This window comes from Natator depressus, chromosome 24 (assembly GCF_965152275.1).
Source record: "Natator depressus isolate rNatDep1 chromosome 24, rNatDep2.hap1, whole genome shotgun sequence".
Lineage (NCBI taxonomy): Eukaryota > Metazoa > Chordata > Testudines > Cheloniidae > Natator > Natator depressus.
Window position 1 is genome coordinate 8,586,994 of NC_134257.1, and position 27,885 is coordinate 8,614,878.

Genomic DNA, 27,885 nt, shown 5'->3' on the forward strand with positions numbered 1-27,885 from the left:
TCAACGCAACGCATGATCTGGTATACGGACATTAGCTCCATACAAACTAACTCACCGAGTGTTCTGGGAGTCTCGCTTACCAGTCAGCACCATGATAACCTTACATTCCCTTGTGTATTCAACCAACGCAAGTCAAAATACACCCACAGTGCTCTTCCAAACACAGCTTCCCTTGGAAAGCGGTACTTTTATAGCTTCACTGCAGACTGGAAAGGCACAATCCAGGGCCAATGCACCTGGCTTCATTTGCCAGAGGAAACAGCCATTTCCAAGTAATGAGAAAATAAACATACCATAACCATCTTTTTCTGCTCAGACAGCTTCTGCAACTGGTAGGACTTTTCCTCGGCTTTGATGCAACCCTTCTTTACATCATCCACAGCCTAAATGAAAAAAGGGGGAAGGAAACTGAGCAAAGTTGAGTCTTCAACAGACTATTAAGGGATTTCTTCACTGGTCTGAAATGCAGTACTTTTACCTGGCACTTCTACAGGATAGTCGTGTGCTTTACAAATATGCATTCAGTGCACAGCACCCTTGGGCAGTAGGGGACACACTGGTTTTACAGAGGAGTAAATAAAGGAAAACAGGTGAAGTGACTTGCCAAACGACACAATGAGTCAGTGAGAGCAGAGACAAGAACTCAGGGGTCCTAGCGTATCTAGTGGCTAGAGCAGGAGACGGAGTCTGAACTCCTGAACTCTTCTGTTTGCTCTTTGAGGGCCTGAGCCAGTGATGAGTAGCAGCAGGATCCTGCACTCTGTTTATGAACCTGCCACGGAGTCACTGGGCGACAGTGGGCAAATCACTCAACCATCAATTTCCATTTCTTACACAACAGTGATGTATATAGGACGGGGCCTTCCCCACCCCAAGCTCTTCATGGCGCTGAGGCATGCAATGTCTTGGAATTCAGAATCGCTACAGCAACACGAGTGGGAGCTGGTTTAAATGGCCTGTGGTAAAGTTAGTTCAGCATTCCGAGGCAAGGAATTCACATGCACCTACCTGGTGGAAGAAGTAGGTAACTGCGAGGTCATTGTCATTCAGAAGGGCTTCCTCTTCTGTAGTGAAGAGCCATTTCCTGATAGTCAGACAAGTCCCCGGCACCGCCGAAGTGTAGTTCTGTACGTAGAGCTTGTGTGGGAATTCATTGGGCGCCAGTTTACGCACTGCAAGATGTATGGGAAGAGTAGGCTGAGCTCTTTGGGGCAAGAACCATCCTTTTGATCCGTGTCTGTACAGCACCTAGCACAATGAGTTGCGGGCCCATGACTGGGGCGCCTAGGCGTTACCGCAACACACATGAATAGCTGAACCTCAAGGAAGTTACACTGCCTCGGCTAACACAATGCAAAGGCGAGTGAGTGAGCAGGTCCCCATGGAGCAGACGGGGTCAAGACCCCAGCTCTGCTTTTTCCAAGATCCTTCCCCCATCTGACTTTTGCCTTCACAATGTCAGAGCTTTACTAGGCTAGTCATTTGCAGGCTCAGGTCAACACACAGGCACCCCAGAAATCAGGAATTTGTATGAAACCAGAATCCACTAGCTTGACCTGCTGTCTGGTGAACGCTGCTGTCCAGGGGCTGTACCTCAAGTCTGTGTGGAAAGCAGCTGCGTAATGCAGGACTTCCGCTGAAAGCAGCCACGCTTGGCGAAGAAAGACCACATTTGTCAGACCGTCACAGTTTGTTTTCACTCTTCGTGAAGAGTACAGGGATGTATCCTGCTCAAGCCTTAGATTTTGGTTCTCTGGCCTGGGCATTGGGGCATTCAAACCACAAGAGAAAACAATGCAGGGAAGAGTCTTGCTTTGGCCTACGGGAGTGGATAACATGGAATCCAGCAAGGCTACAATTCCTATGATCTATCATCGAGCGCTTCAGAACAGTACATTTTCTCGCACACACTGAAGCTGCTTTAAGATTCTACCAAGCAACAGGAGGATCTCACACTATCTGGGCAGTTTGCCATCAGAACCAGAACAAAGACTCGTAGAGCAGTCAGTGACAAAGGAGTTGCCTTCAAGCTATTCAATACCAGCTCAGGATGATTGGTACCATAGGCAGCATGCCTTTGTTGTGAGTTTACTGTATTGAAAAAAACACCTTGCTAAACAACGAGGGAGAAAAACACAGTGTGAGCCAGCATAATCCACTTGAGTGACTTTTCAGCCCACATTCAGGTAGGAATACTGGCCTTGCACTATCACAGATGGAGCTCAGTTGTTTGCAGAGAAACTAAATGGAGTGTGTACAGTATATACAGAACTGTGGATATTCAGAATGAGTTTTACCAGTGCACCCGCCATGAAGGTTAACTAGAGCGTTTAACTTTTCAATAGTTTGAAAAGCATGGCACTCATAAAAATAAGGAATAATTATTATTAATACCCAGCTCTTATATAGCACTGGTTAGAATCACGCAGTGTGAAAACTTCCTGTGTGAAGCTCTGCCAATACACCCCAATTCTGAACTCCAGTATGCCTGACATTCCTATCCGGGCTCCCTACACAGTTCTGCCAATACATTTCAATCCTGTCCTGCAGCATGCTCTTCTAGGCAGCAGTTCTGCAGAAAAGGACCTAGGGGTTACAGTGGACGAGAAGCTGGATATGAGTCAACAGTGTGCCCTCATTGCCAAAAAGGCCAATGGCATTTTGGGATGTATATGTAGGAGCATTGCCAGCAGATCGAGGGACGGGATCGTTCCCCTCTATTCGACATTGGTGAGGCCTCACCTGGAGTACCGTGTCCAGTTTTGGGCCCCACACTACAAGAAGAGGGCAACAAAAATGATTAGGGGACTGGAACACATGACTTATGAGGAGAGGCTGAGGGAACTGGGATTGTTTAGTCTGCAGAAGAGAAGAATGAGGGGGGATTTGATAGCTGCTTTCAACTACCTGAAAGGGGGTTCCAAAGAGAATGGATCTAGACTGTTCTCAGCGGTAGCAGATGACAGAACGAGGAGTAATGGTTTCAAGTTGCAATGGGGGAGGTTTAGGTTGGATATTAGGAAAAATTTTTTCACTAGGAGGGTGGTGAAACACTGGAATGCGTTACCTAGGGAGGTGGTGGAATCTCCTTCCTTAGAGGTTTTTAATGTCAGGCTTGACAAAGCCCTGGCTGGGATGATTTAGTTGGGGATTGGTCCTGCTTTGAGCAGGGGGTTGGACTAGATGACCTCCTGAGGTCCCTTCCAACCCTGATATTCTATGATTCTATGATTGCAGTCCCAGGCTCCCCACACACAGATCTGCCAAGGCCCTGGGATCCTGCCCTGTCATCTCATCTCATCTCAGGTAAAGCAACTGTCAACTTGGTGGCATCAAGTGGTAATTTTGTGATTGAGGCTGCTGCACAGGACACAGGAATGAACCACAAAATGTTGATTATCCAGGATCAAGATCTGCATGCCAATCTAGTCTGCTGTGTCAGAGATATTTTAGAAGTGCTTTCTTTAAAAATCTAAAATGCTCCTGCAATCCAAGCCAGCGGGAACAGTTTGTACTATCTCAGCCTATATTGCACAATTAGCAACATAACACAAGGCACAAGGATTTAGGGCACGCCTGCAGCTATATAAGAAAGTTGTTAACATACAGATTGTGGAAACAGGGCTAGGAATCAGGACCCCTTGGCTCAAAGCCTAGCATATAAAACCGAATACATTCACATCTAAGTTACCGGACTTCCTTCTGCTTCAGCAAATTCAGTTTGAAACTGGGTGAAAAACAGAAGCACTTCTGCTGATGATTTAAAAAACCACAGATAAAATCAGTATGCTTTACTTCTCTTTAGCTGGCAGGGTGATTTCATCATCAAAACCCCCCCAGACTCCCACAGTCAAGGCTCAAATGCCATCAGAGTTCTCAGCCCTTCATCCTCCCAGGCACTATAAGAGCATCTTAAGCACACTGGAATCCTTAAAACTAAAACAGGTTTTCGTTTCTCACAGTTTAGTCTCCTTGAACTGTTTAAAAAAGGGAAAGTCAAGCATTAGCAGAAGCAAAAACTATCAAACTTCGAGGGCTCCTCATTATCAGAGTCTCCAAGGCCTGGCAGATTTCCCCTGGGGGCTCTGGATTTTGAGAGGAGGTCAGAGCTAAATGAGAAAGCCAGCAGGCTCTGCCGCTGCAGAACTTTTGTGTGGTTGGGTTGGGAGGATTGAGACTTACCAAAGGAGTGATTGATCACTTCAAACAAGGCAAAGTAGTTTGCTGTAGTGCTGTCCATTCCTACTTTAGCAGCCACAGCCTAAAGTGCAACCAAAAAGAAAAATCGGGTCAGCAAAATAGTGTTCAGCCCTCATCGGACCTTCTTCGAGGACAGGGCCGGCCTAGCTTCACATATGTTATTTACAAGTCACCGATCCCAGGTATTAGTCACCAAGGAAAGCTTTAACACTATTCCTGTTCAATCACAGTTTTTATTTAACTAGGGCTCAGAGTCTCTCGCTCTTTCCTTCTGTAAACTGCTCCAGATTTCAAGCACTGCCACAGCTGACAATTAGGTCATCTTTTCTTCTGGCGCCTCAAGTTTCAGTTCCTAGTACACCAGGCACAGACACCCTCCCCCGCTTCCCTTAGGAGTTTTTCCAGCAATACTTCAGTCCTATATGCTAACAGAGCCATGCTTAAGTAGGAGCTCGATACAAGCATGCAATTCAATAGACGGTGTCCTAAATGCATTAATATACAGAATCTGATCAGACAAGCACAGATTTTCACTGCATAAATCTAGAACCCATGAGATTTTACTATCATGCATGTCCTTTGGCTCTGTTACTTATAGCAACACTTGCATTTGTTCAGGTTTCCTTCTGAACCTGTATCCCCCATTAATTCTCTACGAGCTACCATCCTCAGTTACAGCAGCATTGGCTACATTTTGTTAACCTACTTTAAATGGATCCCTTGACGGCAGTACCACACTCTAGGCATACTCACGAAGCAGTAAACCAGTTAAGATCACTATGGTGTGGGATGTTGCAGTGACTTCAATGGGAGTTGAGAGGGGTCAGGACCTCCCCGGGGTCAGGCCTTAAACCTGCTAGTCCAACTCTACAAAGCAGCTAAATACTAACCCCACGCTCACGATTTCCCCAACGCAGACAGCTCCTATTAAGACTCAAGTCGCTGCCCTACTAGACAGCCGCACAAGAATCGTATGTTGGGTTTGCAAGCTCTCATTGCCTGCAGACAGCTAACTCTCTGCAGCAGCAAGATAAAATTTGTCTAGTAATTAGAGAAATCCTGCTGCAGCTTTTAAGATATTATCAGTGAAAATTAACAGAGCGACGACTCTGCACTTGCAGGAGAAACTGCCAAAGGAAACACCATTTCACCAAGATGTAAGGTTGGATTTCTCCAGCTCTCTCTTCCCTGTTGTGTTATTGCAGGAACACACCCACCATGGAGAACAGCAATGGGAAAGGTCTCTCTGTGCATCTAGGGTCTTGCTTCAAGTTTGAACCACATTAATCTATTTCAGATATTTAGAAAGCTTCTTGCAAATATGCACCTTACCTGATACACCTGGTCTGTAGTGCTGTTCTTTTTGACCCTGACTGTCACTGTTGTTGTGTCTGGTAGTGCTACTCTTAGTTCCACATCTGACACACCATTGTAATTCTGGAAAAGAGAAAATCCATCACAGTCCCTTCTTCCCATCATGCCACAGAGCATCCAACCAGGAATCACTAGATTTGTATCTCCTGCAGTACCTATATTACTACAGTCCTAAAGAGGAGTTATTTTACTCCAGAGAAGTGATCTAGAAGTGGCATGGCACATATGCACTCCATGAGTTCAAATTAAATTGGCTACGTTTACAAGAAGATTTATTTTTCTAACGGCCAGCCCTGCAAACTCACACTGGGATCTGAGAATTAAAACAGGCTCTTTCTGGTTCACCCATCGCTATCGGTATCTATTTTATCTGGCCCCCATTATAATAGGATCTGAGTCCCACACAAATAGTAACGCATTATCCTCACAACACCCATGTGAGGCGGGGCAGGACTATTATCTCTTGTAGAGGGAGAACCGAGGCCCAGAGACATTAAGTAATTTGCCCAAGATCTCACACAGGAAGTCTGTTGTGGAGCAGGGAATTGAACCAGGGTCTCTTAAACCCTGGTCTAGTGCTCAAACCACGGGACCATCATCATCCCTTTCTAAGGGTTCTGTAGCCCAATTTTGGCCGGTGTTCATAGATGTAAGTGACAAGAAAATTTGTTCCTACAAACAGAACTTGGTTAACCATTCTGGTTGAGGCTGCGTGAGCTAGAACAGACTCCAGCTCCCATTCACTGGAGTCAAAGGTGTCAAGCGTCACTATAAATAAAAACACAGGAACCCATGAACAGGAAGGGGTCATTTTTACATAGTCAATTCTCAGAATATAACCTCACTTCAAAATGAATCTTTTACAAGCCTCAGAAACTGATTTCTGATTGCAACAGAGGCAACTTTTGAAAAAAAGGAAGATGTGAATGCAGCTACTTCACAGGACAGGAACTTGAAAGAACCATTTCAGATCACGATTGGAAAGGATTTTCCACTTGCCTGAATCAGTGCATTCTAAGTTTGCCAGTGAAGGAAGAAAAGCTCTTGGATACAGCAGCTCTACATACCACAAGAAGTTTTGGAGGAAAAGCAATAGCTGGTGGTAAAATAACTCCAAATTGCTGCTTTGCAATCACAACTAAATCATTCCGAGATAAAATATTAACGTTTATAACACCTATTGCCTTGGCTTCCAAAGGCTGCACCATAAAATATGAGTAACATGCAAATGCCAAGCTACCAGAGGCTACACAGAAGCCAGCAGTGCTGCAAGATGCAACATTAACACAAGCAGCCAGCAACAAACCCCCATCAGTGGATCTTATATTGGGCCTGCCAAGGGGACATGGTACGAAAGGCAAGGGTCCACTATTGAGAGAGTTTGGTTGCTTGTTTGTAGAAATCTGAAGTCCAGGAACTGAAAAGAACGGCATCAGAGCTGTTCTTCATTGCAGCAATCCCCTGTATCAATAGCAGGCGGATATAACAGAGGCACATGGCAAACTCTGACAAGTCTTTTGCCCCCATTATGATGGTACCTAGTGGCCAGTAACGCAGCTTTCTGCAGGAAGGTAACAGTTATGAAAGAGAAAACACAGCATTGGATTAGCACTCCAGCGTAGTCTCCAGCACGCCCACTTACCTCGTCCGATTCCGATAAGAACTCCTGCATGATGTCGCTCTCCCCAATAACTCGTATGGAACACACTACAGGACAAAGAATGCTGCGTTAGTGGATCACACCTGGAAATGGGCAGAAACCAAACCAGGGGGTTGGTTTGAACAGAGCCTGGGGGAAGGGAAGATAACTTTCAGTCACTGGTAGGTGGCCTGTGTGAAATGAAGCGGTACCTAAGCCCAGTCCACTAAGGGCAGGGTCCACAACGCTAACAGACACTGCTGATTTATTCCTTTCTTGAAAGACTTAACAGGGAGGCTGAGGACTCAATGGGCCATGGAAGGCAGGGCTGAGATATATTAACAATGTGCGAGAGAAGCTTGCTGTGCTAATACCCATGCTGTACCCACTCTACGCAGAGAATCCTCAGGCTGTCAAACTCGCACCTCGCATAAGCATTTGCACGCACACACTCGGTCCATCTCACCCAGCAATAGCCAATCCCTGCTGCTTCAAGGCAAGCCAAGCACAGGGCCATACCATGGGGTGAAAATTCCTTTCTGATCCCCATTTACAATGCACATGTGGGGCACGGTCTCTTACTAAGAACACTTACAATGGCCACAGATAAAGCAGGGGATCTGGATGCAGCATTGCTACCCAGACAGCATAAGCAACTGAAGCCATAGAAGACTTCAGACTCTAAGCCACCAAAGCTTAAACAGAGACGCACTACCACCCTTTAAAAACATACAGCAGTGGCAAGGCCATGTTACTGCAGTCTGGCTGGGATTCCTTAAGAAAAAGATCTTAAGAACGATTCTCTCCACAATATTAAGTTTTCCTTATCTCCCTCTTATCCCCACTCTATCCAGCATGTGTGTGTTTACTGGCACGCGATACAACACTATAAATAACGGCCCACCATGCATTAAACACTAACTATGTTTTGTTGTTGGAAGTGCTCAGCAAGCTAACACCTGCGCCATTACGGCAAGCGAAGTTTGTTTTTTCTTGCAGCGTTTCACTTGGAAAATTGAGCCTGGTTTTAAATGAGCCTCTTTTCCTTGCTGGTAGGCTTTACCACCATCACCGTAAGACTACTTTTCACTTGCTTGAAAGCTGACAGCTTCAATGTAGCACTGGGCTTCTGGCTCAGCTGGCCCTTTACCTTTCTCTAGATACTCCTCGAGCCCTCGGCGCCTGGCATCCAACTGCTGCTCTGATAAAGAGAAAGGCCATTTCCCCGGCAAGCGTGGGAAGGTGAAATTGGCAAACTCCCGCTTCAGGTTCTGGTGGAGGATGGCAAACTCCCGGTACCGCTTCGAACACAGCTGCCTCCCTGCCATGTAAACATTGTAAACCTATCAGGATGCAGAGGGAAGAGAAGGACAGGAAAGTTGTCTAGTGCAATAAAAAGCTTCCCAAATGTAAACAGATGCAGTGCTGCCTTCCTGAGTCTGCAGACAGCCTGAAATTAGCTGAGAGTTGTGAACTGCCTCAGTCATCTCAATGGGGTGTTGACTTTGAAGCTTAATGATAGGTTAGAAAATTGCTAGTAATTTAAATAATTTACTATGTCATAACCGAACGTTTGGTCAGAGAAACACACCAACTAATAATTCCAGGTATCACTATTTGACACAGCAATAGACTGGGGTGGGCGCAGTGAAACAGCTGGCATAAGAAAAAGGGTTGCTGGAGTTCAAGCTGCCTTTCACCTACAAAAAACATGCACCCTAACCCTCTTTCCAAATGCCCCAACTGTGCACTATCCAGGTGCCACAGTGTCCAGCTTCCACCCTGACAACTTCTACAATGAAGAAAGTTTGAAGGTATCACAAACTGAACATCAAACAAGAAATACTGCACTGATTAGATCAATTGTTTCCATGGCCAATAATGCCACACACACACAAACCACCATACATATGTACACACACACACACACACACACAAAATATACACTTAAAGTGACAGCTGAATTTCCAGTCTGCTGCAGAATTCAGCATCAGAGGGCCACAGAAATCCAGGGCCTTTGCTGCAATGTTTAGGTTCAGAAAACACGAGGCCTTAGTTAAAACACAGACATTCCTCCAGAGCCCAAAGACAGCCTCTGATCAAGGATCAGGCTTAGACTCCATGGCTGAATAGAGCCTCTTACTGCTATCAGGCACTGCCAACTGTGCAAGAGACAACGGGGCAGGGGAGAGGGGTTCAAATCTTTTGGAAAAATCCTGTCATCCAACTAGCTTCCGTGCTGCGCAAACAGCTCTGATTTCATACCAAGGTCATTCAGGAAATGGAATTTGGCCTCTGTACCCTGATGGGAATTTGACATCAGAAAGGAAAGGAAAACTATCTAGAGCAAAGAGGGGGCTTGGGCAACTTTCAAAGATCTAACATATCTACAGATCATGCCTTCACCATTCAGCCAGGCTCCAACTTTAAGGTCTATTAGTCCTACATACTACATGTGGCAAGGTCTTTTACAAAGAATACTGTTAAGGGGTCCAGAAATGAGTGAGGGATTCAGAATCAGTGTTACCACCTGGACAGCGTAATGCAGTGGTTCTCAACCAGGGGTCCAGGACCCCCAGCGGGCCACAAGCAGGTTTCAGGGGGTCCGCCAAGCAGGGCCAGTGTCAGTCTTGCTGGAGCCCAGGGAAGAAAGCCGAAGCCCTGCTGTGCGGGGCTGAAGCCCAGGGCCCCGAGCCCTGTCACCTGGGGCTGAAGCCGAAGCCTGAGCAACTTCGCTTTGCAGGGATCCCTGTTGCGTGGGGCCTCAGGCAATTGCCCTGCTTCCTATCCCCTAACACCGGCCCTGATTTTTATATGTAGAAATCGTTGTTGTGGCAAAGGTGGGCCGTGGACTTTTTATAGCATGCTGTGGGGTGGGGGGAAGAAAGGCTCAGAAAGAAAAAGGGTGAGAACCCCTGGCATAAAGAACTGAAGGCACGCACTAGGCTCTTATCCATTTTGCAGATGTCTTGGCATTGCTAATATGCCCACAGTGATAAAGAGGCCCCGAATGATGGGACACTGCCTTAACTAGCTTAATAGGAGGAAAGGAATGTGCTAAAGATATAAAACATGCTTACACCTTTTTGTCGACATGTAAGAGAAATTTGTGCAACAGCAACCATCTCTCCAAAGTCACACATCAACCCTCCTTTGCATTTGCAACACTGAAAGCACTGGCAAGTCAGAGAAGTAGAGTATTTCAAAAGGCACCAAACTAGACACAAAAGAGAACCTTCCACAGCTCTTGGAAACCCAAAGAATTCTGAGTCCCACTTCGCTTCCAAGATCTGTACAGGGCGTGGTCTCGGAATCTGAATCAATTTGTTTTCAGCATTAGCTATATGAATAGCTGATCTGTGACCTTCCAAAAAAAGATATTTTTTCAAAGCACAACTCTTGCGTTGCTCAAAAGCGTATATTCATTCTTCTGGCATTGCATGACGTGATGCTGGAGAATGCCAGAGGAGGGGGGAAACAAGGAGGCGAGGCCAGTATCAACTGACCTCTGTCCAGCTGAGAACATACATTGCATTTGTCTAGTCCTTTTAAGACTGCATTTCATCCCAGCCACATTACAGACTTCCTATAGCATTGATACAGCTGCTATAGCTTCCCTGCAAGATTTCTTCTCTTTAAACTAAGACTCATGTTTCTATCACCCTTTCCCACGTGGTGCTACAGGATAGAACTGTGAAATGGGAAACTTGCACACTCCCTGTTCACACTATGTCTGGCCACAGCTCTGAATCCTTTGTTTCCCTGAGGATCAAATTTGCTCCATTTAAACGCACATGGTACATGTCCTAGGTTACAAGCCTCACACTAGATTCTGCTTCTTGGTGATGAACCAAGTTCTAGTCCTCGCCTCCCCACAAACACACATGCTTCTGTGCGTCTGCCCGGTTCCTGGAACAGTAACACTGTGTCAAGTTCTCCATGGGAAAATGCCTCCATTTTCTATGCTGTAAGGGGAAAAAGTAGCAAACTGGGAACCAATTCATCATTTGTCAGCTCCTTACGCTCCAAACTGTAACTGCAATGCACACAGACGGGACGGCTCTGGTTCAGCCAAGCTTTCAATCTGGGCAGAGCAATTCAAAAACCAGCTGAGTTCACTTTAAAAATCCCTTCACCAGTGCACAACAGCCTTGCGTGCCCCTCCACCCCACCCAAAAAGCAGTACCACATCTGACCCTGACATCTCATCTCAAGGCCCTCGGCAACTGTAGGTCCAGTTCTCTGTGACTGAAACAGCAGCTCTCTAGCTACTAGGAGGTGAAGGGAAGGTTCTGGGTAAGGTGATAAGATATGGGCAAAACGGAGAAAGAAAACCACAATCTGGGCAGTGAATTGGCCAATGCAGTTTTTACACTATTTCTCCCCCACCCCAGGCAATGTATTAATAACCAACTTTTAAAGCACCCTAGCTGCCTGAGTGTTTAAGTACTGGGAACCAGTGTTGTGAGAATTTTCACTTTAACACTGATCTATGGGCCAATCCCAGGAGCTGATGACTGGTAATTGTCCCCTTGACAATAAGTGCCTATTTGAGAGGGGAAGAATACCACACTTGTGGTTGGCTTCTGTCTCTGACAGTCACTTATTGAAAACCAAAGGCCAGATGGAATTTCTTCTTTTTTGCTTTAAGACTCTTCGCTGATTTTTTTCATGGTTCAAACCCAACAGGTATGTTCTCAAAGCACCATTTAGCTACGCAAATCACCATTAAGGCTAATGGTGCTGGAGGGCTCTGGCCCCAACGGATGGAGTACAGGACACACCTCAACAAGTTTACTATAGAGGCATTTAGGGAACATAAAACACAACCAAAGGAGCCAAGTAAAATGGCCTAGATGAGGCCTGGCCAATTAATATCACTGGAACATGCCCAGAATTCCACGTTGGGACCTGTAAGCCATTAAAATGAGATTCTCAGTGTAAATTTGCCCTAATCCAGTCAACAGTTTTAGGTCATTCTCTGTGTTGCTTCCCAGCCATTATTCTGCTTGTAATAGATGCCTCACTTTTAATTCTGGCAGGTTGAAGCCCTCTCAGCCATGCTCTAGGTGAACATTACAGGAGCGGTGCCCAAGAACATTCATGTCTCCATTTGCTCTTGGTAAAATTACTATGACCATGGGTCTCTGCAACGTGGCAGTTCCAACTTCTCACGCGTGATCTGACAGGGTGGCTCAAAAGTGAGAACGAGTTTGATCTCACATCATGAAAGCATCAGACTCACTCTCACAATTCAGGAGCAATTGGACGAGTATTCAAAAACAGCCTGGGACTGGAATGGCAGGTGGGACTGAGGACCAGGACTGAAGTCCATCAGCAGAGCTTGTAGGGATCCCAGAGCTGCAAAAACAGGGATGCTGCAGACCAAGATTGAGGTGATAGTTGTAGGGGTGAGCAGGCAAAGCTTCTGGGTGTGTTACTAGAATTGCAGGGGTGCTGAGGAAAGGATTGAGGTGCATTGGCAAAGATGCACGGGCCCCAGAATGGGAACAGCAGCAGATGCTGCAGATGTGCATTGGCAAAGCTCTATGGGCTCTGAAGTGCTAACAGGAGTGAAAATGTGTGTTAGTCACGTCTATAGACATGACTCAGACACATAAGGAGCTGAGTCTGGTAAGATGGTGCCATTTTTACACCGTCGCCGTTCTGACTACAAGCAATCTTTAACCGATTCTACCCCCTTCCCCAGCTTTTACTGCTCTGGGAATCAGTGGTATGTTCTCAATTCGAACCACAGCAAATGCCAGCAACACAAGCTACATGGAAATACATGCAGCCTAGCTGCAAGCAACAGCCAGCACCAGTCTTTGGGAGGAAAGATGACTAACAGATTTTTCCCAATTGATTCAAACTAACAACAACAAATCAGTAAGTAAACTTTAACTGCCACCAAGAGAAAAAATAAAAGTTTATTTGGTGATCTGCAGCAATTAGATTCTTTTTCAAAATTTAACACTGAAGGGGAAGTGCGTACTTTAATCATCCACAACTCAAATTAGGTTTTCCCCTCTCTACATCTCTGGGAGAAGGGAACCAGAATGGAAACATGCAAAATAGCTAGTGCACTCCAGTCCAAGCTGCAGCCAGGCACCCATGATAAGCCAGAGTCAATAGCAAGCCTCAGAGGATGCATCTGCTTAGGCAGCAGTTTCAAGACAGACCATGTTATTTGAAAGAATGAGCGCCAGCTCCCACAGTGAATGCAGCCAGGCAGGGTCTTCCACCCGGGAAGAAAGTGGTACTTTCTACAGCTGATCCCTAACTAATGAGAACAGAAAGGGAAAGAAATACACAATCTTAACATTTGTTATAGCACAGAGGTTACACACTTAGTCTGCTTATCAGGAGTGCTGAACATGTAAACAGCTCCCACTGAATTAAGTGGGAGTGGCAGATGCTCAGCAACTGTGAAAATCAGGCCACCTTAAACACCTGTATGTGAAATCTTTGACCCCATCCCTGAACAGTAGTGAAGGATCACTCATACACACAGCACATTCTCAGGAAAGGCAGCAGAGTGAAACCAATACAATCACTCCAATTTCACTTGCTGCGTGGGAAGCTGTAGGGACACAAGCATGAGAGGAGAGTTTTTCTTAAATGATCATACTCCTTAGGTATTGATTACAGATGTTCCAGGCACTTAATATAAAACAGGATATAGATGCATATATGAGCTAACTGATGGTACTGAATAGAAAGTGTCAACCAAAGGCCATTTGTCAAGGTCTCCCTCTGGGACCCACTGCTCAGAACTACCGCACTTGTATGAACTGGTTAGAAACTGACAGATAACCCAGTTCAGAAAAAGAGTAAGCTTGGGGCCAGTGTAAGTAACATACCTTTGAAAATAACGAACATCACGAATGAGCTGGTCCCAGTCCTGATCCCAACAGGAACATGTTGGCATCAAAAAAACACCATTATAACAGGCACTAATTGGCTTCCTTGCTGGCAGACTCCGCAGAGAAGCCAAGGGACTGAATAAACCATGGAGGCCACGGTCATCTCAGCCCCAGAAGAGGTTCCTCTGTTATGATGGGTCCTTCTCAGCCTCTCAAAATCACATACAGAGGAAAGCTCACACTACTGCTGCTCTATGAATCAGAGGCCTTCATACATGGGACTGTTAATCACCTTTTACATGCACTAAAATTAAAGAAAATAATGGGAGTTGGAGTTCCAAGAATGGTCAGTATTACAGCCTCTTTGGGGCTGAGGGAGAGGGTCTGGCAACCAGAATCCAGGGATCAGATTAAAAACTAGGCCTCTCTGAAAACTCTGACAGCTTAGAACCTGATCAGCAGGAAAACAAACCAATCCTGGACTCCACAAGGCATGCTCAAGCCAATACTAACCACAAACTTCTCGCCGTTCTGCTCCACATGTTTGTATGTGGGGATGGAGATGGGCACAGCTTGCTTTTCGGTGTAGTCGTAGAACGACTGCCCCAAAGAGTCGTCGCTGGGGTCGAGGTTATCAGCCTCATGGGGCGGAACGGATAACACTGTCAGTATTAACTCCTTCTCTCCCGCTCGAATCAGGTCCACCACCTGCTTGTGCGTTGCCCCTTCTACATTCACGCCATTCCTGGGAAGGGAAAAAACAATAAGGCTATAAACAAGGCAGATGTCCCTAAGAAGCCGCAAAACCAAGCCAGGTTTCAGAGTAGCAGCCATGTTAGTCTGTATTCGCAAAAAGAAAAGGAGTACTTGTGGCACCTTAGAGACTAACCAATTTATTTGAGCATAAGCATAAGCTTTCGTGAGCTACAGCATCCGATGAATTGAGCTATAGCTCACGAAAGCTTATGCTCAAATAAATTGGTTAATCTCTAAGGTGCCACAAGTACTCTTTTTCTTAAAACCAAGCCAGGATCAGCCTAAAAAAAGTGTGAAAACAACATGGCTCTTCTTATTTACTCCCTTTACAACATTATTAGCTGAAGCTGCCTAATATCATGCAGTTTGACATCCCATGTCCCTTCAGTGACTTCCACCAGTCATGAATTTGAGCCAATATCTATTTAGCTCCCAAATTGTAGGTTTTGCAAAAAATAAAGTAAATAAAAAGGGGGGTTAAGAACCCTCCTGATGAATGGAACTGGTTTCAGTTTTATGGCAGCGGAAATAGGATTTGCAATTTAACACTTCACTTGCAGTGCTGGGAAGCCAAACACTACCTTGAGGTATGCCAGTGCAAGAGAACTGAATAGATCTGATCAGTAGAGATGGATGAAATTTTCTCAGCAAATAGTAAATTTGCCAAAAATTCCATTTTTCAGGGCACCCAAAACTACTGGCAAATTCAGCTAACAGATTCAGCTGGAATTTTTTTTTTTCTTTTTTTTTTAAGAAGTATCTTTCCAAAAATCAAAAGTTGTATTTCATTTAGAAATTTTTCTAATTTTTTTTTCTAAAAAACAAAAGAAAAGGGGGAACCTCAACCCTCCCAAATGACCCAAAAAGCAAAAAATACCAAAAACATTTTGTTTTGGGTTGAAATAAATGTTTTAATATTTTTCATTTCGGTGCAAAAAAAAAAAAAAAATCAGTTACAGGTTGAACCGATCCAATTTTCCCTACACACACACTTTTCAGTTTGGCCCCTGGATAGAAAAATATCAGCTCTATTGACCAGTTTAGTTTCACTCTCCAACCTATGTGAAGTCCAAAAAGTAAAAGATTTATTGATAGTGAAACGCCCATTTGATTTTAAATCAATGATCAGTTTTTGATAATTTTTTTTAAATACTAATACGCCTGCTGTAATTTTCAAAATAGGCTTTACTATTTACTACAATCCTTCACCCTCCCAAAATGTGCATTGCTAGATAGGTCCCTGGAAGATGAACTTGTCGCTTTCAATTTAAAGCGCAAATCTAAGGAGGTCCAAGGTTAGGGAAGCAAAGCTTTATAATGAGTATTGTGCATTGTTCCAATCAGGCAGCAAACAGAAAGCAGCTTTAATAGATTTTAAGGCCTCAAGGGACCACTATGATCACCTTGTTGACCTTCTGCACAACACTGGCCAGAGAATTTAATCCAATAATTTCTATATCTAGTCCCATAACTAACAGTTGAGTTAGAGCAAATATTTAAATTAGGAAATAAACCCAATGTAAAAAAACGGAAGGTTTGAAACCCTTGACACTAAGTGGTCTCTAAGAACTGCAAATGTTATTGCTCTCTCAACACCACACACTGGACAGTAAAGCTCTGCTAAGTTCTGTTCCAAGGATAGCCCAAGAGACAACAGACCACACCTGGTTACCAGTTTTTAAAGGCATTTGTTTTGTAGTCAAATAAAATCCAAACATAGCTGTTTTGTTTTTTCTTCCAGTTCTGGGGGGGGGGGGGAGAGGGAGAGCTGTTTTTCTCCCAGATAAGAATTAAATTTAGCAGCAAGCCTCCATAGATGGTGTCAACGGAATAGTCTCTGTCAGGGTTTGGTATCTGAAACATCCAGTTGTATAAAGAACAGTCCAAGCTGCATCCCCGCTAATCAGCCCAGATGCACTGGAACTGGGCTGCAGGCTCCAGACAGAGCACGTCTCATCTGAAGGGACCGGTCCCCCTTCTCTTCATTAACTGCACAGGCTGCTCAAAAACACATACTTGGAATGGCATGAACACAGAATTAGCTCAGGGATAGGGAAATGAGAAACTCCTTTAATCTTGGGGTCGCTGGTTCCAATCCAACTAAAGTCAGAGTGACCAAAACTAGGCCCCCCGATTTGTTTTCTTGCCACAAAGGAACTGCTCTGTCCTATCAAGCTAATTGTCCATCATGTCCCATATACTGTGCCTCTGGCCATGAACACCTGATGCTTCAGAGGAATGCAAAAGAAAAGCTGTGCGCACTTAGTTATGAAACGCTGCCCATGCGAGCGGAGGAAGAGAATTTTTTCTTAAACACCCCCCTCAGGCAATTCCATATCTCCCTCCTTGAGCGTGAGAATGGATTTTCATCATCTAATTGCGGAAAGCCACAACCACCACTCTCAGAATTATCCAAGCCTGCTTGAAATGCAGCCACCATATTTAGCTTTCTGTCCTTCCAAATTCTCCCTAACACTGAAATAAAAAAAAAAAAGGCAGCTCTTACTGCTTAATATCCAGTACCTTTTACTGAACTTTTACTTATAGGAACATCCCTGAAAAGATTGTCTAAACTTACAAATCCGATTCAAGGTTCTGAACCAAGCCGAAAAAACTGCTTAAGAGGGTACTCATAGAAATGGACAGGATCCAACTGTCACAGCCAGGTTCAAGTTACTCTCTGAACCAGGGTCTTAAGCGTGGTCATTAAAATTCTGTTCAAAGCTCTATGCAGCCAGGGTTTCCGTATCGTTTTAAAAGACGAAAGTGAACCTTCCCCACACACACTGCCTTCAGGTTCTTCTGGGCTTAGAGGAGTTTGCAGAACAATGAAAGCTCAAACGCTTTGAGCACCTGAGGAAGGTGGCATTACTTTGTGTACAATGGTGCGGGTACTAGCCTGGGACATGGGCTCAATTCCCTGCTCTACCACAGATGTCCTGTGTGATCTCGGGCCAGGTACTTAGGGCTTGTACACACTACCACTGATGTTACTCAGGAGTGTGAATAAGCAATATGTTTCACTGACCTAAGTGCCAGTGCAGACAGTGCTCGCTCTCCCCCATCAACATAGCTCCTGACTCTTGCAGAGGTGGTTTTATTATGCCAACAGGAGAGCTCTCTCCCATCGGCATAGAGCATCTTCACCAGACGCATTACAGTGGTGCAGCTGCACCGCTGTAGTGCTTCTAGTGTAGACTAGCCCTTACTGTGACTCAGTTCCCCAACTGTAAAATGGGGAGAAGAGCAGGGTTCTACCTCACAGAGGTGGCTGTGTGGATAAAAACATGAAAGCACTGGTTCTCAATCGGCGACCCAATCAGCACACAGCTGCGGCTCATGTGACCTCCTCAGGGCCATACAGGTACAGTAACTCCTCACTTAATGTTGTCATTATGTTCCTGAAAAAATGCTACTTTAAGCGAAACAATATTAAGCGAATCCAATTCCCCATAAGAATTAATGTAAATAGGGAGGGAGTTAGGTTCGGGGGGGGGGGGGGGGGAATATATACACACACAGTATAAAGTTTTAAACAAACAATTGAATACTGTACACAGCAATGACGACTGTGAAGCTTGGTTGAGGTGGTGGAGTCAGAGGGTGGAATATTTCCCAGGGAATGCCTTACTGCTAAATGACAAACTAGCACTTGGCTAAGCCCCCAAGGGTTAACACATTGTTGTAAATGTTGTACAAGGCAACATGAATGGAGGGAGGAGACAACAGATGCACGGCAGTGGCTGCAAACATTCCCTGCAGAAACTGAACGTGATGAACCACCCATGCTATCCCATTAAAGCACACCACTCCCTCCACTTTCCAAAGTACCGGGGGTGGGGAGGGTCCATGAGTCAGGCACACACACCATGTGCGTGTCTGTGTGAGAGAGAGAGAGAGAGAGAGAGAGAGAGACACAGACAGACAGACACACAGAGAGAGAGAGAGAGAGAGAGACAGACAGACAGACAGACAGACAGACAGACACACACCATGTGTGAGTGAGAGAGAGAGACAGACACACATTGCCCCTTTAAGTACGCTGGCCACACTCTAAGTACACTACCTTTTTAAGAAGATCAGCAAGCTGAGACAGCAGCTGCTGCCAGCAAGCTCCCTCTGTCCTGAGCCCTGTCATATCCGCTCCTGCTCCGTGGAGATGGGGTACAGAAGTGGGGGCATGGATACCCTGACATCAACACCCCTTCCCCCACCCCCCGCACAGCAAGGAGGCGGCGCCCAGGAGCAGCTCCAAGACAGAGGGCAGGAACAGCACATAGCAGAAGGGGGAAGGACATCTGAACTGCCTGCAATTGATAGCCTGCTGGGCTGTCGGCCCACCCTAGTTCCATGCCCCCACCAGCTCGCTCCAACAGGCTGCTTTTCCTGCAAGCAGTGGACAAAGCAGGTGGCTGCCAAACAATGTTATGAGGGAGTATTGTGCAACTTTAAACGAGCACATTCTCTAATGGATTAGCAAACAACATTAACCAGGACAGTGAGGAGTTACTGTAGGATACATATTGTGTGGATGCAGCCCACATAACACATTCAGAGCTGCATATGTGGCCCACAATAGTAAATAGTGCGAGAACCACTGCATTAAAGAATGGGAGGCACTGTGCTCCTAGCAATGAGGGCCGGGTAAGCACCTAAGATAGATAGCTATTTAAGCTGTGTCCTACAGTCCCTCATCACGGATCACCTCCTGCCACAGGATTAGAGTGTGTATGGCTCCCTTTAAATTCGCATTCTGGATATTATAATGCAGCCATAACTGTCAACTGAACCAAGCTGTCCGTCACTGAAATTTAGTGCCACATTAAAAATGAGAAAAGGAGTACTTGTGGCACCTTAGGGGCTAACAAATTTATTTGAGCATAACTTTTGTGAGCTACAGCTCACTTCATCGGATGCATTCAGTGGAAAATACAGTGGGGAGATTTATATACACAAAGAACATGAAACAATGGGTGTTACCATACACACTGTAACGAGACTGATCAGGTAAGGTGAGCTATTGCCAGCAGGAGAGGAAGAAAACCTTTTGTAGTGATAATCAAGCCATTTCCAACAGTTGACAAGAACGTGTGAGGAACAGTAGAGGGGGAATGTAATCACACATCCACTCCCAGTCTTTATTCAAGCCTAATTTAATGGTGTCCAGTTTGCAAATTAATTCCAATTCAGCAGTCTCTCGTTGGAGTCTGTTTTTGAAGTTTTTTTGTCGAAGAATTGCGACTTTTAGGTCTGTAATCGAATGACCAGAGAGACTGAAGTGTTCTCCGACTGGTTTTTGAGTATCATTCTTGACGTCTCTCATTTGTTCCATTCAACTGAAGTTCACGTGCTTCAAGTTTACCCTGCATGGGAATTGTACAGAATTACACTGGGTCTGTGAAACCCCAAGATACTTATTTCATGAGTAGGACCCCACCAAATTTACGGCCGTGAAAAATGCATCACAGACCACGAAATCTGGACTCCCCTGTGAAACCTGGTCTTTTGTGTACTTTTACCCTATACTATACAAATTTCACAGGGGAGACCAGCATTTCTCAAACTGGGGGTCCCAACCCGAAAGGTGGTTGTGAGGGGGTGGGGGGGATGTCACGGTATTGCACCTCTGTGCTGCCTTCAGAGCTGGGCAGCTGGAGAGCAGATGCTGGCCAGCCTCCCAGCTCTGAAGGCAGCGCTGCTGCCAGCAACAGCACAGCAGCAAAGGTGGCAACACCGCGACCCCCCCGCACAATAGCCCCCATGATCCCCTTTTGGGTTGGGGCTCCCACGGTTACAACTCTGAAATTTCAGGTTTAAATATCTGAAACCATGAAATTTATGATTTTTAAAATCCTATGACTGTGAAATTGACCAAAATCTACCATGAATTTGGTAGGGCCCTATTCATGAGACAGCAATCATAGAATATCAGGGTTGGAAGGGACCTCAGGAGGTCATCTAGTCCAACCCCCTGCTCAAAGCAGGACCAATCCCCAACTAAATCATCCCAGCCAGGGCTTTGTCAAGCCTGACCTTAAAAATATCTAAGGAAGGAGATTCCATCACCTCCCTAGGCAATGCATTCCAGTGTTTCACCACCCTCCTCGTGAAAAAGTTTTTCCTAATATCCAACCTAAACCTCCCCCACTGCAACTTGAGAACATTACTCCTTGTTCTGTGATCAGCTACCGCTGAGAACAGTCTAGATCCATTCTCTTTAGAACCCCCTTTCAGGTAGTTGAAAGCAGCTATCAAATCCCCCCTCATTCTTCTCTTCCGCAGACTAAACAATCCCAGTTCCCTCAGCCTCTCCTCATAAGTCGTGTGTTCCAGTCCCCTAATCATTTTTGATGCCCTCCGCTGGACGCTTTCCAATTTTTTCCACATCCTTCTTGTAGTGTGGGGCCCAAAACTGGACACAGTACTCCAGATGAGGCCTCACCAATGTCGAATAGAGGGGAACGATCACATCCCTCGATCTGCTGGCAATGCCCCTACGTATACATCCCAAAATGCCATTGCCCTTCTTGGCAACAAGGGCACATTGTTGACTCATATCCAGCTTCTCGTCCACTGTAACCCCTAGGTCCTTTTCTGCAGAACTGCTGCCGAGCCATTCGGTCCCTAGTCTGTAGTGGTGCATGGGATTCTTCCGTCCTAAGTGCAGGACTCTGCACTTGTCCTTGTTGAACCTCATCAGATTTCTTTTGGCCCAATCCTCTAATTTGTCTAGGTCCCTCTGTATCTTATCCCTACCCTCCAGCGTATCTACCTCTCCTCCCAGTTTAGTGTCATCTGCAAATCTTGCTATCCAAGAATTGTTTCCTTCAGTGTGAAGTTAGTGTTGTTAAACAGTGCAGCAATGGACAGCCTGAGAGACTGACGCCATCTGTTTGTCCATAGACTAGGTTCAGCACAAGGGGCCGCAGGTCATGTTTTCCTCACACTGTCTGCCGCCTCTGTGCTTCAATCCAGACCTGAAATGGGGAGGGGGAGTTGGGCGTAGGAGAGAATTCAGTTACTGTGGCCCATTCAATCCCGGGTTTCCCGGAGAGACTGCCACGGATTGCCAGTTGTGATGGTGGTTTTGGTAATATGGATGACTATGCAATAGGAACTGGACTGAGATCCACCAGATTCATTTCACAAGGGCTACAAGATGGAAACAGTTTTTAGTCACTCACAACCTGAGCTGGATACGATCTAGGACCCTAGAAGAAAAAACTCAATACTCATTCCCAGTCACCAGAGCCACCCCCGTCTCTCTCCTGACAGAGGTCATGCCAGCAAGAAACATAATCAACTGCCCTCCTCTCCTCACTCACAATTTCTAGAGCTTGCTTAACCATGCCTGCTTCCAGGCTGATCTGAAAACGGCTGCTTCCTTGTGCAACGGGATACATACAGCCCCAGTTCCCTTCTAGAACCACACTTCCTGCCAGAGCTGGGAACAGAACCCGGGGCCTCAACGCCAAGGCCTGTCGCTAACTACTGCAATGTATCATTTCATTTGCACAAAAGTAACTGTCTGTGAAGCCCCCCCGCCACCCAGTCACTTAAAATATCAACCCAACAGGCTTCTTTATAAGCCCAGAGACGATTTCAGGGGCAGTCCTGCTGCTGCTCCGCTGCACTAGGCCCCAGCTCGGCAGTACAAAGGCGCTGAAGGGAGCTGTGCAATATCACAGGGGCCAGAGGACTAGCACCTGCGCAATAAAGTCACCATAGCAACTCAGCCAGGAGTAATCACCTCCAAGCCAAAGAACGGGAACAGTACTTCATAACCAGGGATCCTAGTTTTCTGTGATATAAAAACCAAAATTCTCCGATTTAAAAAAAACAAACAAAACAGCATTTTGCCGTGATTACAATGAAACGCGGAACTTTAGTTTCCCTAGCCACAATATATACAGGTATCAGTTGAACACGACGTTTTACTGATGTACAGTAGAACCCTGTTTGTCCGAGCCTCCATTATCCCGCTCTCTGTATTAACCGAACCACCAGCTGGCCAGGGCTGACAACTAACGCCCCGGGCTGGCGGTTCTGTTAATACAGAGAAGCGGATAACGGAGCGCAGATAAACGGGGTTCTACTCTATATTTTTTCACAAAATGTAAAAACTAAAGATTCTCTGTAAAAACGCAAATTCCACAATTTTCTGTGGCAAATGGATTTCTAGGATCCCTGATAATATGGCACGGACAAATCAGAAGCCTCCAGAAGGGCGAGATAAGCTTAGCCAAACTACGTAATATTTACTCAGTGATAGAACTGTTTGGTTTTCCAGAATTTAAACACATTGGTTCCTAAGACAATTGGACACTAGAGGATTTTTTGGACATGAGTGCATTTTGTTTTGTTTTTACTTCCGCCCTTGTCTGGACGTTGTAAAAATGATACTAAGTTCCCCTTGTCCTTCCAGCAGACTCGCCCTGTCCCAGAGGAGAACTAGTCGGCTCCTATCCAATCTGAGATGTCTCGCTGCAAGACGCAAAGTTGTACGGAGCCCCAAGGTGGAACCCTTAACGAGGAAGCATTGGTAGCATTCACTACCAATGGGCTGGAGAACCAAAATGATCTGCCATGACAAGGCTCGTCAGCCCCTGGGCAAGGCATCCTGCTAGAGGGAGCCATTTGCGGTATTTGGTTTTCCTAGTGTAAATGGGGCCTTGGGGGACACTGATCTAGGCGCTGACTCCATGGCTGGAGCACCCACGGATCAACTCCTCCTCCTGCCCACTGGGGCATCGAGAAGCTCCTCCCCCCTCCCTCCCAGTGCCTCCCACAATCAGCTGTTCAGCGGCATGCAGGAGGCACTGGGAGGGAAGAGGAGGGGTGGGGGCAGGAAGAGGTGGGGAAGGGAGCGGGAAGAGGCAGGACTGGGGCGGGAGTCGAGCAGCTCCCGGGAACTGGTGAAGTCAGTGCCTCTGGACATAGATATTTTTGATAAGGTAGGATTTCCCCACATCGCTATGCTTAAAAAGGGATATTTCCAAGGTTTACAGTATTTCTGGTTTTAAAAGTTTTTACATTTATAACTCTCTCTAGAAAACGTTTGAGGATTTCACTCTCCTAAACCATCTCAAGAGAAATGCTAAAACTATCCCAGAACAAGGACACTTAAACAGGGTGGATAAAAATCAGTGATTTTGGGGGAGGGGGATCAGTTTTTATTTAAATCAGATTTTTTGATTTGGTTATTTAAATTATAAATTTTTCATTAAAAACTGTTTAAAACAAAATCTGAATTGAATACAAAATATGTTGAGGACTAAGCTTGTTATAATCTCCTAAAACATTTAAATAAAAAAAATAAATATGCTGAATCCATGAGCCTCTATCAAAAACTCAGTTAAAGGCTGCTTTTCTATATAAAGAAAGAAACGGGGGGCGAGGGGAAATCTAACTTTTACGGTCAAGCTTTATAAATAGGGTACAATGGTAGTAAATAAGCAATACAGCATTCATTTTCTAACATACTAAATATGCACAATTAAGAAGCTGAAAATATTAAGCTACATAATTGCTTAAATAAATGCATATCATTATAGTGTACCCACCTAGCAAAAGATGTACCAAATCTAGTGTGAAGGCTCTGTTTAGCAGTAATCAACATGTTTCAAATGTGAGTGTACCTTTCTTTAGAAAATAACTCAGATACAAATGTGAAAGTTGATTAAAATTGAAGATTTTAAATGGCAGCTTTCCACATGGTGATTTAAAATCAATCCAGCCTGAGGGAAAAAGTTTGAAATCAACTTTGTCCTCCCCTAGTGGAGAGCAAAATGTCAACAAAAGACTAACTCTAAAAGCTGCCTTCTCACCTGTGTGCACCTTTCACCCAACAAGTCCCAACCATCCCACTACTGGAGGAGAATGTTCCAGGGACCAAAATATGTGTAGGTTTTAAAAGTGACCTCTTTCTAAGGAGCCGAACCAGCAGAACTGTTACTCTCACCACGATTTCATGTATCGTCCACCTCTGTTAACAGAGGACTCTTCCCCAGCCCACTCCCTCACCTCTTTCTGTTCTTGACACCTGACTTGGAGCATGTATGATTCTGGCTCTATCCGAGATTCAGAATTCTTCCAAGTAGGTCTGTCTGTCAAGAAGTATTAAGAGTCCCATAAAATTCAGTGAATCACTAGCAAGCCATTCACACTCACTACCTGCCCCTTAACACCAGTCCTTCTCACTAAAAATCTCTCCCTGCTAATAGATTTGCTTTTAAGTGCAGAGTCAGGAGTCCAGTCACACAACGTTCTTTTATTACAATAATGGGAGCAGGTTGCTAACTGTGGGGTGGAAAGAGTAATACTCTTGACACTATAGATAACAAAGATCCCAGGACAAGGACAGTAACCATATAGATCAGCAGCCTCCTCAGGAGAGGCCTCTGCTGGACATGAAGATGAATCACCCTGTAGCAATGTAACAGACCTTTCCCCACAACTGCTGCATCAGCCTCTGAAACAGAAACTCAATCATTTGCACCTCTCTGCTCCTACACCCCTCACACTCTTACCCAAGCTGGAGTCCTGACTTTCCCCTTCCAAAGGCCACTGAAGTTGAGAAACAACTGACTAAACATTCACTGATCTGTTCTACCAATAAAGATCTCAATAGTCTGCTGTGGACTGTACCAGTTCCTATCCTCAAACATCTAGCACTGTGAGGTAAGGACTTCAATTGTATGGCACAATTCACCTACTAGACAGCGCAATACAGGCTTACAGCAACAGATTTTAGTAGTAGCACCTAGAGGTGCCAATACTGGGGCCCCAGGATGCAGGGCGCTGCATAAGCAGTGACAGCCCTGCCTCTAAGAGCTGACACAACCCAAACAGATGAGAGAAAGGAAGTAACTTTCAAAATTTCAAGTAGGTTGGGGGAGAGGATGTAGCGAAAATTCAAGTCTTCACCTCTACTGAATCCTACAGATTCAACTTCATAACTGGTCTCTGCCCTTCAAAGAATTTCAAACAATAAACAGCTCTAAAGAAGCACCGCTGAGAAGTAAAAGTACAGATCCTTTTCAAAAACGTTATTTTGACCTGATGAAGGCCTAGTGGCAAGTGGTACACCAGGAACTAGGCACTTCACAGAGGGTTGTGCAGGGTAAGCCAACCTGGATCTTGTAAGCAGACTGCCATCTCAGATGAATTTTTATTAGGGCTGTCAAGCAATTAAAAAAAATTATTCGTGATTAATCGCACTGTTAAATAATAATAGAACACCATTTATTTAAATATTTTTGGATGTTTTCTACATTTTCAAATATATTGATTTCATTTACAACACAGAATACGAAGTGTACAGTGCTCACTTTATATTTATTTTTGATTACAAGTATTTGCACTGTAAAAAACAGAAATAGTATTTTTCATTTTACCTAATACAAGTACTTAGTGAAATCTCTTTATCATGAAAGGTGAACTTACAAATGTAGAATTATGTAAAAAAAAAAAATCCATTCAAAAATAAAACAATATACAACTTTAGAGCCTGCAAGTCCTCTCAGTCCTACTTCTTGTTAAGCCAATTGCTCAAACAAGTTTGTTTACATTTGCAGGAGATAATGCTGCCTGGTTCTTGTTTACAATGTCACCTGAAAGTGAGAACAGGTGTTCTCATGGCACTGTTGTAGCCAGAATCACAAGATATTTATGTGCCAGATGCACTAAAGATTCCTATGTCCCTTCCTGCTTCAACCATCATTCCAGGGCACATACAGCCACGCTGATGACGGGTTCTGCTCAACAAGAATCCAAAGCAGTGTAGACTGACACATGTTCATTTTCATTATCTAAGTCAGATGCCACCACCACAAGGTTGATTTTCTTTTTTGGTGGTTCGGGTTCCATAGTTTCCACATTGGAGTGTTGCTCTTTTAAGACTTCAGAAAGCATGCTCTACACCTTGTCCCTCTCAGATTTTGGAAGGCACTTCAGATTTGTAAACCTTGGGTCGAGTGCTGTAGCTATCTTTAGAAATCTCACATTGGTACCTTCTTTGCATTTTGTGAAATCTGCAGTGAAAAAGTGTTCTTCAAATGAACAATATGTGCTGGGTCATCATCCGATAACATGAAGTATATGTCAGAATACGGGTAAAACAGAGCCCCAAGGAGTTCAGTCACAAATTTAATTAACGCATTATTTTTTTTAACAAGTGTCATCAGCATGGAAGCATGTCCTCTGGAATGATGGCCGAAACATGAAGGGGCATACAAACGTTTAACATATCTAGCACGTAAATAGTGGCAATGCCAGCCTCAAAAATGCCATGCAAATGCCTGTTCTCACTTTCTGGTGACATTGTAAGTAAGAAGAGGACAGAATTATCTCCTGTAAACATAAACAAACTTGTTTGTCTTAGCGATTGGCTGAACAAGAAATAGGACTGAGTGGACTTGTAGGCCATGAAGTTTTACATTATTTTGTTTTTGAGTACAGTTATGTAACAACAACAAAATCTACATTTGTAAGTTGCACTTTCATGACAAAGAGATTGCACTACAGTACTCGTATGAGGTGAATTGAGAAATACTATTTCTTTTGTTGACCATTTTTACAGTGCAAATATTTGTAATAAAAAATAATATACACTTTGATTTCAATTACAACACAGAAAACAATATATATGAAAATGTAGAAAAACATCCAAAATATTTAATAAATTTCAATTGGTATTCTATTGTTTAACAGTGCGATTAAAGCTGCGATTAATTTTTTTGGAGTTAATTGTGTGAGTTAACTGCAATTAATCGACAGCCATAACTTTTATCCCTGGGCATTGTTACATTAGCAGATCCTTCCCCACCATAGGAATTAGGGCTGGAAGAGACTTGTTCAACCATCCAGTCTGCCTCCAGCTCAATCCTAGGATAAAGATGATACATTCTATGAAGTGAGCTGTAGCTCACGAAAGCTTATGCTCAAATAAATTTGTTAGTCTCTAAGGTGCCACAAGTCCTCCTTTTCTTTTTGATGATACTTCTGCAATTTCATCTTTGACAACAAGGCATAAAACCCTGAAATTCCTGG

General features: G+C 44.6%; 1 protein-coding gene across 2 annotated transcripts in view; it reads right to left on the reverse strand.

Annotated features, from left to right (window-relative positions):
* The window catches only part of SNX27 (sorting nexin 27), a 48,726-nt gene that overhangs the window by 10,183 nt on the left and 10,658 nt on the right, over nt 1–27,885 (reverse strand). For both annotated transcript variants that reach the window (XM_074938812.1, XM_074938811.1), the window contains exons 2-8: nt 14,593–14,824; nt 8,364–8,556; nt 7,217–7,281; nt 5,533–5,637; nt 4,183–4,261; nt 1,009–1,172; nt 294–383 (exon numbers count right to left, since the gene is read on the reverse strand). In XM_074938812.1, coding sequence (XP_074794913.1) covers nt 294–383; nt 1,009–1,172; nt 4,183–4,261; nt 5,533–5,637; nt 7,217–7,281; nt 8,364–8,556; nt 14,593–14,824 — 928 coding nt within the window. The remainder of the gene's footprint in view (nt 1–293; nt 384–1,008; nt 1,173–4,182; nt 4,262–5,532; nt 5,638–7,216; nt 7,282–8,363; nt 8,557–14,592; nt 14,825–27,885) is intronic.